The 12,244-nt window shown below is 39.8% G+C and overlaps 1 protein-coding gene across 1 annotated transcript in view; it reads left to right on the top strand.

The window, feature by feature from the left end:
• Window positions 1-12,244, top strand: part of MRPS27 (mitochondrial ribosomal protein S27) — a 91,980-nt gene that overhangs the window by 72,113 nt on the left and 7,623 nt on the right. Inside the window, exons 5-8 of the mRNA XM_007175947.2 lie at window positions 414-528; window positions 4,003-4,081; window positions 7,269-7,384; window positions 11,109-11,211. Of these exons, the coding sequence (XP_007176009.2) occupies window positions 414-528; window positions 4,003-4,081; window positions 7,269-7,384; window positions 11,109-11,211 (413 nt within the window). The remainder of the gene's footprint in view (window positions 1-413; window positions 529-4,002; window positions 4,082-7,268; window positions 7,385-11,108; window positions 11,212-12,244) is intronic.

Below are 12,244 nucleotides of genomic sequence, written 5' to 3'. Positions count from 1 at the left end.
GTTATGCTATCCTAGTTTTCATTTTTGCTTCATCTGTTTTATTTTAAACTTCTAAAGTATAAGCTTCCACATCTGTCTTCTAATGAAATGTGTATTTATGTAACACCATGGTTAGAAGAGCATATTCCTGAAATCATTTTTGTAAATCTCATGTTAAAACAAGGTATTGAATTGGGGGTATAAATAAGGAACAAAATTTTTATACTCTTTTTGTTTATTATTATTTTGCCTTCTTTTTCCCATTTCAGACTTTATAGTGAATGAGTTTTACCCTCAAGCTTTTATCAACTGTTGGTCTTTATGACTTTTATGATCACATTGACTGCACATCAGGACCTGCTGATGGAAGAGGGATTTTGGCATTGACATTTAAGAGTTAACCCCAGTTTTCTCTCTTCTTATGCTTTATTTAGATTTCGACACAGCCCCAACTGCTGGTACCTGAGAGATTGGACTATCCACACCTGGATTAGGCAGTGTCTAAAATATGGTGCCCAAGACAAAGCGTTATATACCCTTGTAAATAAGGTGAGTGGTTTCCTGGCATTTGCAGCTTATTCTCCTGAGTTTAGGTGATGTGGTGTTTGTACCATTACAGAACAGCAGGGAATAGTACAAGAAGTAACTTTTAAATTTATTTGCCCTCAGAAAATCTTTTTAGAATGGAGCTGGTATAAATTAACCAACACATTAAAAATAAACATTCCGGTAGCTGTGGCTTTTCCAAGCACAGTGACTTAAAAATAGAGTGGTAAAAGCAAAAGGTAATCCAATCACAAGAACTTTGTTGGTGGTCATTTCATTCTTGATCCCTAAGTCTTGGATTTTTTGCCTAGTTCCCTTTGGTGAAGTTTAGAGAAAAAGACATGACCATTTTGCTGGAGTGTGATCTCCAGAGCATTCAGATCATCTTACACATTTTTAAGAAGACAGACTTCCTAGGTTATTCAAAACATGTCTTCCTAAGCCCCTGACTCCTCCCCTCAAGCCCCAGAGCCCCTGTGATTAGGGTCTTTCTGCATGTTATACTCTACCCAAGGGTTGAGTCTTCATTCCCTTCATAGTATGAAATAAATACAAAATAAGCAAAAGTTTAGAATTTCATTATTGTGAGTCTCAAGCTACAATCCTAGTTTGACCCTTAATAAGACTTCAACAGTATTTCTGTGGAAATGTGTTATTTCTATAGTGTCACTGGACCTTTTATGGTAGACCTCAAAAAGAAATACTAATTTTGTTTTTGGGAGTTCTTGTTCCCATGACTTGGGCCTAATTTAACTTAATATACATTTCAGATAGTTTGTGTGCGAGATGTTGCGTTGGGTATGGCATTGTCCCAAAAAATGAGCAATGTCCTATCCTTTCCCTTGGAAAGCTTATAATTTAATAAAGTAGATAAGCAGGTTCACTGATAAATCTAATATTAAGCCCCAGGGGAAGGAATGGATTAAATCTTGCTCTTCAGTTCAGACTTTAATGACACAGATCATACTCAAAGAAGAAGATTCCTATGAAAACAAAACAAGAAGTTCTAGAAAGACAAAAAATGTCTATCTCATTTTCTACTCTTACTAGTCTTTTAGTGGAAAGAACACCAGACAAGGAGTCAGAAGACCCAAGCTATAACCTCATAAATTCTACCAATTGCTCACAACTTCAGGCAAATAGTAGTTTTATTCTTCTAGGTCTTACTTTTTTCAACTCTTAAGTCAAGTGAGTTGCACTAAATCAGTGATTTCCAACCCTGGCTGCCTGTTAGAATCACACAAGAAGCTTTTAAAAATTATAGATGCTTTTCTCCACCCCCAGGATTCTAATTTAATTAATCTTTCTGGAGTCCAGCCATTGGTAGTTTTTTAATTGTTTTTTTAGAAAATAGATTTTATTTTTTTGGAGCAATTTTGGGTTCACGATAAAATTGAGCAGAAGGTACAGAGATTCCCCACATGTTCCCTGTCCCCCCACGTGCACAGCCTCCCCAGTGAGCCATTTGTTACAACTGATGAACCTACATTGACACATAATCGCCCAAAGTCCGTAGTTTACATTCAGGTTCACTCTTGATGTTGTACATTCTATGGGTTTAAACAATGTATAATGACATGTATCTACCATTGCAGTATCATACAGACTAGTTTCACTGCCCTTAAAATCCTCTGTGCTCTGCCTTTTCATACCTCATTGGTGTCTTTTAAAAAGCTCCCAAGCTGATTCTCATTTGCAGTCAGTGTTGAGAATCACCGACCAGTTGATTTCTAAGGTTCCTTCCAGCTTTAATGATTTATCATTCTAAGATATTTTGTTTTTACCCTGCCTTAGGGATTAGTGCAGATTTGGTTGACTGCTTTGATGAATTTAAACACTGCCCATGAGCTACAACCTTTAAAGCAATGGATTCTAAACTTTTTTTCCATTTCGGCACATCTGAGGCATTCTGTACAGCCTGCTGGTAATAGTGACTCAGTTCAGCAGTGATTTGCAACTGGGGTTTAGGGTTATCAGAATTTCTAAGAGGATGGGTATAATTGGAAAAAAAAGAATTCCTCAGGTGTTTCTGGTGGTTGACGGGGGGCGGGGGGGATGAGCTTACTGAAGTAAGGATTTAAAACAGACACATGACCACAGCCTAGACCATTAGTAGTCAGACTTGATTGTGTGTGCAAGTCACACAGGAGCCACGGCAACTTCAGGCTTCTGGGATCTTTAAAAACTAGTCTAAGAGACAAGAGATAACAGATGCTGACAAGAATGTGGCAAAAAGGGATCCCTTGTGCATTGTCGGCAGGAATGTAAATTGGTACAGCCAGTATGGGAAACAGTATGAAGGCCCCTCAAGAAATTAAAAATAGAACTATAATTTGATCCAGCAATTCCACTTCTGGATATAAATCCAAAGGAGATGAAATGACTATCTCAAAGAGATACCTGCACCCCCATGTTCATTGCAGCACTATTCACAATAGCCAAGCCATGGAAACAACCTAAATGTCCATTTACAGATGAATGGATAAAGAAGATGTGGGGTGTGTATATGAACATATACATACAATGGAATAGTTAGCCATAAAAAAGGAGATCCTGCCATTTGAGACTACATGGACAAACCTTAAGGGCATTATGCTCAGTAAAATAAGTCACTCAAAGAAAGACAAATACCTCATGATCTCACTTATATGTGAAATCTAAAAAAGCGGAACTCATAGAAACAGTGTAGAATAATGGATGCCAGGGACTGGGAGGGCGGGAGAAATGGGGAGATGTTGGTCAAGGGATACAAACTTCCAGTTGTAAGATGAGTAAGTTCTGAGGATCTAATGTACAGCATGGTGACTGTAGTTAACAGTACTGTATTGTATACTTGAAAGTTGCCAGGAAGGTAGATCTTAAATGTTCTCACCACTACCACCACCAAAAAAATGGTAATTATGTGAGGCAATGAATGTGTTAACTAGCCTTATTGTAGTAATCATTTTGCAATATATATGTGTGTTAAATTATCATGTTGTACACCTTAAAATTACACAATGTTGTATGTCAATTATATCTTAATAAAGTTGGAGAAAAAGCACTCTAAGGACCAGAAAATGCTGCATAATGTGATAATGTGTGCTTTCTCATGGGAGTCCATTTTTGCATTGATATTCATACCTTCTGAAAAGAATCACTGAACCAGTGGAGTACGGTGGTTTTTTATTGTCTTGGTTTGGTTTGGGGGTTTTTTTTTTAGTTATGATGAAGTGTTAGAATTGAGCTTTATTTTTCAGATGTCAGTTGTCTTATATCAGACACCCACTCACAACTCTCTCACCCTCACCAACAGTTCCAGTTACCAAGCTGTGTGAGTCACAGCTTCTATTTCACCATCACAGATGCTGTAAAATGATAGTCAGATATTTTAAAGCTAACGGTGGCAAGTTTTTTCCTGAATAATACATAGGCATAAATTATAAACTGAATTAAATGAATATTTTTTCCCTTATCTTACTTTTATTTTCATTACAGGTCCAATATGGTATTTTTCCAGATAACTTTACATTTAATTTACTGATGGATCATTTCATAAAGGAAGAAAATTACAAAGGTAAGAAACCAAACCCAGTTCCATTTATAATGGATCTTCAGCTCCCAAAGGGAAGTAAATGTAGGCACTTTTACTTTTTTTATTTCTTAATGACTCTCTACATCACTCTTTCAGTCAGAAATAGGTGTGTAGTTGATTTATCACACCAGTTGGCCAGGTAGGAGAATCATATTCAGGTCTTTTTTCCTCTGAGTTTCTCAAGTTTATTTGTTCATGTCTCTTTGGGCAAAGGACAATGAATTTAGTTAAGCAATAAGCCTTGCCTGAGTTTCCATGGCTAGTTAAGGTTATATTAATTCAACTATTAGCTTGACTTGTTTTAGCACCATTTGCTAACTTTCTTTTATTTAAATCACAGTTGTTATATCATGTGAAGTGTGTAAGTATAAAATCTTATACACTGGAGAGAGTAGTACACTCGCTATGAAGGAAAGTCATTTCACCTCCCTAGGCTTTTGTTTCCCCATGTCTAAAGTAAGTGCATTGGTGAACTCTGAGATCTCTTTACCCCCAAAATCCTCTGACCCCATGGAATTAATTTAAAGTGGCTCTTACTTTCAGCTACAGTAAGGGAGGCCAAGGAAAGATGGGGATGTGGCAGACCCTACAGAGCAGTCAGGTGGAGCCCTGCCAGTCTCCAGTGGACAGGGAAGGGTAGTTCAGCACGCTTGTGCTTGCAGCTACGCAGACAGTGAAGAAGGAAAGAGGAGGCCATGCCGTTGTGTAAAGACACACACTGGCTTCCCCTTCCATCATTTCATCCTCAGGCTTGGTTCTGAGGAGCCATGCCCGTGTTAGGGTACTCACTACCTCAGGAATGTGGATATGGGCTGGTGCACTTATGCTTCTATGACACCTGTGATTCCTGTCATTGGGTTACATCCTCTTGTCCCTGCACACCAGCACCCTCAGCCTTTTCCATCGCGTCGATGCCTGGACTCAGTGATTAGGCTGGGGACCTGGGGACCGGGGACCTCTCTCCTTTCTCTTCTCCGGGTCTCTGCTTTATCTTCTCTCTCATAAGGCTTGCAGTTGTTGACTGCCTAAAAATATTTGCTGTGCATTATTTTTTGAAATGCTCATTATCCCTTGTCCATTTTAAACATGGACTTCCTGAATTCAACTAAAAGATAATTAGCTTTTGCATGTTTCATCGTCTGTTCTCTGTGAACATCAGATTTAAGAATCCTTATTACTCTATCATTGGAAAATTATGTAGTAGCAGTTTTCTCCCTTCTCTCTTTACAGGTAATGTTGGAAGGGTAAAAGGAGTTTTGGGTTTGGTTTTTTTTTTTTTTTTCCTTCTAAATTCAGAGTAAATAATATTGAGGATTTTTTAAAATAAAGTTTTGATGAAGATTATTATTGTTTATGGCAAAATTTAGAACATGTTATACTTTTTATGGCTAAAATAGGAAATATCAAAGTATATAAATCATTATGGAGGAAAAGGAAATTACTTATACAGATCAACCTAATTTCACTTCCCAAGCTGACTGAAATGAATATAAATTAGAGATAAAATAAATTTGATTTATTTTTCATGTGTAATTTTGGATTCAGTATTGAACAGTTGGCAAAACAGATTTTTTTTAAGCTGGATTTGTAACTTTAACTGTGTTCTTTTAAAATATCGGTTTGTTGGTGAGGTGGGAGTGTTGTTTGTTTAATCTCTTCCAGGTTCTTATTTTGCTACTGACTTACTGGGTGACTCCTCCCTGGTCTGCCTGTCTATCTCAGTTTCCCCGTCTGCAAAAAAAATATAGAAATTCTTGCCTGTGGCCTCATGTAGAACCATGACAACACACACAAAACCAGCTGGCTAGCAACAGCTGCAGATCAGTGCTAACTCTTATAATTATGAGTATATGCAAAAATCGGTTAACAGAGCAGCTCAGTCAGTTATTCAAAAACATTTGTTGTGCCTGTGTTATGTGCAGGCACCGTATTTTAATCCAATATTAACATTCTCTGATTTAACAATGAATACTAAGGGAAAGAAATTGTTTGAATTAGATTTTCTTGCCTTCTGCCTATATTGTGAAATATTGAGGGAAAATAAATTAGACCTTGCTCAAGGTCTGGTCTCCTATGATCAGCATTCATGTGAAAACAAATATCTTCTATGTTACACTCACGGAATTATAACTTATGAATAAGCATTTCCTTTCCATTCTTTCAGTTCTTTTAAATTGAGCCTGATTGTCCTTCTTGTAGTCATCAGTTTTCTGTCTTTGAAATAATACCTGGGATTTAGAATTGTCTCTAGCATTTGTTCTCTTTTGCCCAAACAGGGAGAAAATTCCAGAACATACAGTGGGGCAGTCAGCTGAGCCCCCTCTCTACTTGTCAGGGTGACCTGGAAAATATATTTGCCTCCTTTCTGTATGTCTTAGCTCTTCCAGCTGATGGACATGATGCCTTAAATTTGCTTCACAGTTTATGAGGCATTTTCATATGTATTATTTTGTTGGACTGTCAACAGTCTTGTGATGTATGTGGGACAAATGGTATTTTAACATCATGAAGATGATAATGAGAAATTGAGTGGTTTATTTGACATCCTTGAGGACAGTGATACAACAGCACCTGATTCAGTACATAGTAGTGTGTACAGTCGAAGCTGCAGACTTGGGAAAGCCCTAGTTTATGGAAGAACTAGGACCAGAGCCCACATTTCTTAACTTCTTAATTCTGTTTATTTTTCTATCATGCCCCACTTTTTTTTTTTTCATAGTCACTTGAATCTACTGATTTTTTTTTTTTAATTTTATAGCTACTTTATTTATTTATTTATTTATTTTTGGCTGTGTTGGGTATTCGGTTCGTGCGAGGGCTTTCTCTAGCTGCGGCAAGCGGGGGCCACTCTTCATCGCGGTGCAGAGACCGCTCTTCATCGCAGTGAGCGGGCCTTTCACTATCGCGGCCCCTCCCGTTGCAGGGCACAGGCTCCAGACGCGCAAGCTCAGTAGTTGTGGCTCACGGGCCCAGCTGCTCCGTGGCATGTGGGATCTTCCCAGACCAGGGCTCGAACCCGTGTTCCCTGCATTAGCAGGCAGATTCTCAACCACTGCGCCACCAGGGAAGCCCATGCCCCACTTTTTAAGAGTGTTTATAGTTAAATACAGGTTTGATGATGTTACGTAAAACTAATTACCTCTCATTTTTACTTTGTTCTCCTTTCCAGATGCTTTATCCGTGGTTTTTGAGATCATGATGCAAGAAGCTTTTGAGGTTCCCTCCACCCAACTCCTCTCCCTCTATGTTCTATACTACTGCCTGGCAAAGAAGACAAACTTCAGTGTAAGTGATCTACCTTAAAGCAGCAGTGAGAGCCTTAGAAGAAGCAAGCAGTGGCTGCTTAGTAGGGATGTGGGCGCCAGAGGAAACCTCTGCCCTCAGCATCTGGAAAAAGATGCCTGATGTACAGCCCTGTGGCCCCGTACAGCCAGGAATGAGTGTTCGTCCTGTACATTTTAGGTACTGGGTTCTAACAAAGTGGAATTGGACATTCTTCCACTTGGAAAAATCTCAAGGGAAAGAACTTATGTACGTTCTGAGACTTGAGCTAGGCTAAGTGCACCTCACACGTGCAGTAGTAGGTAATCGATGATCAGTGAGAGCTGGACATGGCATACCAACAAAGCAGTGAGGCAACCAGCTTCGACCACGACCTCAGGTATTAAATACTCATTGTTTAATTTGTGTCAGTATTTTCCTAAGGTTGCTCTGGGTCAGTCCAGAAGACTAAGTTTTGGTTTCATCTCTTAGGTTAGGGTATTTAGTCATTGTTTATTGCTATCCTAAGAATAACAACAGTAACAACAACAATAGCTAATACTTAAATGGCACTTACTTTACACCAGGCTGTGTTCTTGGTGTTTTAGATTTATTAATTCATTTAATCCTCACAACTCCATGCAGATGAGAAGACTGGGGCACAGAGATGTTACATAATAGCCACCCTAGCTAGTAGGTGATGAAGCCACCTGGTGAAGCCAAGCAGCCTGGCCCTACAGTCTGCCCTTAACCTCAAATGTAACACCAAAAAATACTACTTTGGGTAGGAACTGAAAAGATCATCTAGTCTAGCCCCATTCTAAAAAAATTTATTGTGTGTTTTGTTTTTGTAAGATGAATGTCATAGCCAATGGCATACCTCACGTTTATTAGTTCATTAAATATATATTGAGCAACTACTACATTCCATACATTTCAAGTGCTCCTTATACAGTGGTGAGCAAAAATTTCCTTCTTACAATCTAAGACGAATATAGGCATTTAAAACAAAACAAACACACGAATATAAAATTGTGACTATAATGATCACTACGAAGACGTCTTCTATGAAGAGCCTGTATGGTAGTGAGTTTTTGTTTGTATTTTAAACTTGTTTGGAAAGGCTTCTTCCTTAAGGAAATATTTCTTGAGTTAATATTTGAAGCACGAATAGGAATTAACAGACTGAAGAGAGGAAGAACAATCCAAAAAGAGGAAATGACATGTGCAAAAGTCCTGTGGCAGAAAGAACATGCTGAGCAGAAAGGGGCTGGAAGAAGGTAGGAAGATAGTGTAGCTGCCACAGAGAGAATTGTAGGGTGAGATGAGGTTGCAGAAGGCAGGTCATGCTAAGCTGTTTCGTCTACCTTCTAAAAATAGTGAGAAGCCACTGAAAAGTTTTAAGCAGAAGGGGTGGCATGATCAGATTTGTGTATCTGGGCTGTAATATGGGTAGGAGATTGGATCAGGGCCAGGGTGGTTTTGGTCAGAGCACTTAGGAGACTATCATGGTCGTCTGAGCAAGAGTAGTGGTAGTGTGGGGACCAGAACGTGGTGGAGGTACAAAGTAGCTGATGACCATATCTAGGAGGCAAAGAGCATGATGAGGAAGGAAGTAGATGTGGAGGCAGGGAGGTGGGGGTGAAGTCTGACCTCCTCAGTTTCTGCCTGGGGTATCTGGACAAAAGGGTCACCATGTGTTTGCAAAGACTTCTTTTGATGAGGAAGATCGTTAATTTGGCTCTGAATGTGTTGCATTTTGAGATACCTTTGAGACAGTCAAGAGATTTCACAAGGGAAATTGGCATCTTAATGGAAAAGTCTGGACTGGAGATGTAATTTATAAATCCACGTGTAAGTGTCTGCAGATGAGCCACAGGCCAAAAGGAGAGTCAGGAATGTGTTGGAACAAACACCGTGAGAGGAGGTGGTCTGCATGTAGAGCGCTCCTCAGAGGGTAGGTGAGACGAGGACTTCTACGAAGTGCGTTGAACTTAGTGGTGTGAGGGCCATAGAGTAATGGAGCAGGAAACCAAATTGGAGTGGATTGTGGAGTGAGTCCGAGGTGCAGAAAGGAGACAGTGCGCATCAGCAGTGTTTTGAGATGTCTGGCCGTGAAGGGGAGTGGAGGGAGGAAGGAGAGAAGCAGGGTTTGCTTTGTATTACTGGGAGAAGCTGAAGCATGAAATGAGAAAACCTTGAGGACATTGGTAAAATAGCTCCTGATTTAGTCCATAATAGTACATAGAGTAGAAGTTAAAGGCTTGGAAGAGACCTGAAATTTTATGTTAACACATAACTAGCCTTTCATCTAAGCAGCAGTGGTTGTATTTTTCCCAATCATCCAAAAAATCTCTAACACATCCATTTGCTTTCATTCATCTTTGTAAACGTGCTTTTGGAAGAATCACCATTGCAGCCACCATCACCACCCCTGCTCGGTCCTAGCGCAGCAAGGATGCTGCTCATTTGGCTTTTAGCCCCTGTTGCATCCTGATACTATAGGTCATGTTTTTCCCTAAAGAAAAGAAAAATGCTTCTAAGGCTCCTTTTTTATTTTTCCTTGGGCCCCTTTTCATGCAGTTTTTGTGGGGGAAAATCAAACCTCCGAGTGATTTGCTTTCGCAAGTGAAATGACCTGGTCCTTCATTACCAGCTATCTTGCTTATGTGTGCTGCAGAAGCCCCTGAGGAGGATTTGCTTTTCTCCCAGGGTCTTTGCTTGTTTCAAAGGTTTAGAAAAACCTTAAGAAATTGCACTTGCATTGCACAAAGATCATTCCCAATAAAGAGGTTCGGGTGCCCATTAACACCTGGGGTACCCCACTTATATACCTGGCTGCAATTGTAGCTTGCACACCTTGTTCATCCTCTGACCAGTGCAGGGCCACCTGAGCTTTGCGTTCTGTATTTCCAAGCTGGAACAAAGGCTCAGGCCGCTGTGTGCTCCTACTGCACCAGCACCGAGAAGATCACAGCCCTCGTTGTCTGGGGAGTTGCCAAGGCTCTCCTCAGGCCTGCCTTTACAGTGAGTCCCCCGTCACTGCTGTTGCTAGTCTGCAGCAGCCTTAGCAATGCTTGTATTTTGCCCCTTCTTTTCCCATGTCTCATAAGGCTTCAATTTTATTGAAGTGTAATTTTGCACCCTGGGTTGAAAGAAATGATCGCTAAGTGTTTCTGATTGCCTAATTGATTTTTGAGAGGCATAAATCTATCTAAAGGCAGCCTAATAGTTATATTTATTTGAACACTGTGAAGTAGAAGGAGTCTTATTGCTGAATTGTTTAAAATTCAAAAAGCTTGCTCTGTCATTTCATAGCAGTGTGAGTACAGGGCTAACAGCATGGGTAATCTTTGTTGATTGTCTCGAGGCAATGCTGGTCCAGAGTGTACGCTTTATTTTTGTTTTGTTTTGCTTTTCTGATCGTAAAAGGAACTCTTGCTCACTGCCCCAAATTTGGAAAGTAATGAAAAGTACAAAGAAGAAAACCAAAATTGCTTGTAATTTCACTGCCCAGAAATCTGTTAACATATTGGGCATTTCTATTCTGTATTTTTCATTAAACATAAATATCTTTTCTTTCCAAAATTAGAATTATAATGTACCTTTAGTTTTGTTATTTTGCTTCTTTTACTTAATGTTATAACATGTTCTTTTTCCCTCTGTGTCATTAAAAATCACATTTTTGCATACAAAATGCATTTATGCATTGCTTGGCTGCACCGTGATCTGGTATATTCTGTTGCAGTGGGAAGAGGAGAGGAACTTTGGTGCATCCCTGTTACTCCCAGGCCTAAAGCAAAAGAATTCGGTGGGGTTGAGTTCCCAGTTGTACGGCTATGCGCTTCTTGGTAAGCTGGAGGTCCTTACAAACATTGTTCTTCATGGATAGAACTGATGCATTCTTTTACTTCATAATAAAATTATAATTTGATTTAAATTTGCAAGTGAAATTCCAATACAGCTTTCATTTTTAGACGTACAAGTAGACTTTGATGGCCTTACAGTTATGACCTAAGACAATAAAGTGGGTTCTAAAACCTCCCACCACTGGCAAGGTGAAAATTAGTTATGATGGCTCTCGATTATATTTAGTGGTAATCAGTGTGAGGAAGGGATAAAGAAAGGAAAGTTCTGGCCCTCTTTTGGGAGAACCGGCCAGTAGGATCTCTCCCATTATTAACAAAGATCTTTCTGTCTCTTAAACCTAAAGTCCAGGAGGAAAGAAATTAAGAGTTGGAGTAGAACACATATCCTTGGTATTGTTTTCAGGTGTGAGGGAAGAGAAATTCAGAGAGCACGTCCAGCAGCACTTGGTTGGGAAAGCAGAGAGGGGCTCACTGGTGCAATGTGACTGTGCCACACACGGGACAGCTAGCTCTGCTTTAGACCCCGGATTGCATGAGAATCAGACAGTCAGGAGGGCAAAGCCTTCTGAGGAGCAGGCTCGGCACTTGAGTTGTGTGGAATCTCGGCAAATAACATTCACCCTAAATGTGCATAAAATGTGTCCCGATTTACACAGGTTTATTAAATGCATGTTATTTCATTATCCTTCCAGTCTCTCTCCTAAGTAGGTAGGCATTTGAGAAAGTCCCTTCTGATCATACATTGTGTCTGCTTACCTTTGTTTTCTGAAAATCATCTAAGTTATAACAGTTTGACTGCTTTTGGAGTTGATCTTCACCGATAAAATGTAGTGTGGCATTCTCAGATGCTGATTCTGATACTGATTTACAAGTTTTTGGCCTTTGCCTTCAGATGAGCACTCAGGACTGTTACACTGCATGAGCTGGCCGGGAAGTTGTCAAGGCTAAGAAAATGTACTTTGTTGTTGCTGTTGCTGAGCAGAGGCCCAGGTGTTTTGGGTCTGGGAGCATCAGA

This window comes from Balaenoptera acutorostrata, chromosome 2, assembly GCF_949987535.1.
Source record: "Balaenoptera acutorostrata chromosome 2, mBalAcu1.1, whole genome shotgun sequence".
NCBI classification, from domain to species: Eukaryota; Metazoa; Chordata; class Mammalia; order Artiodactyla; family Balaenopteridae; genus Balaenoptera; species Balaenoptera acutorostrata.
Note: the sequence above shows the minus strand (reverse complement) of the source record. Positions and strands in the feature narration are given on the sequence as shown.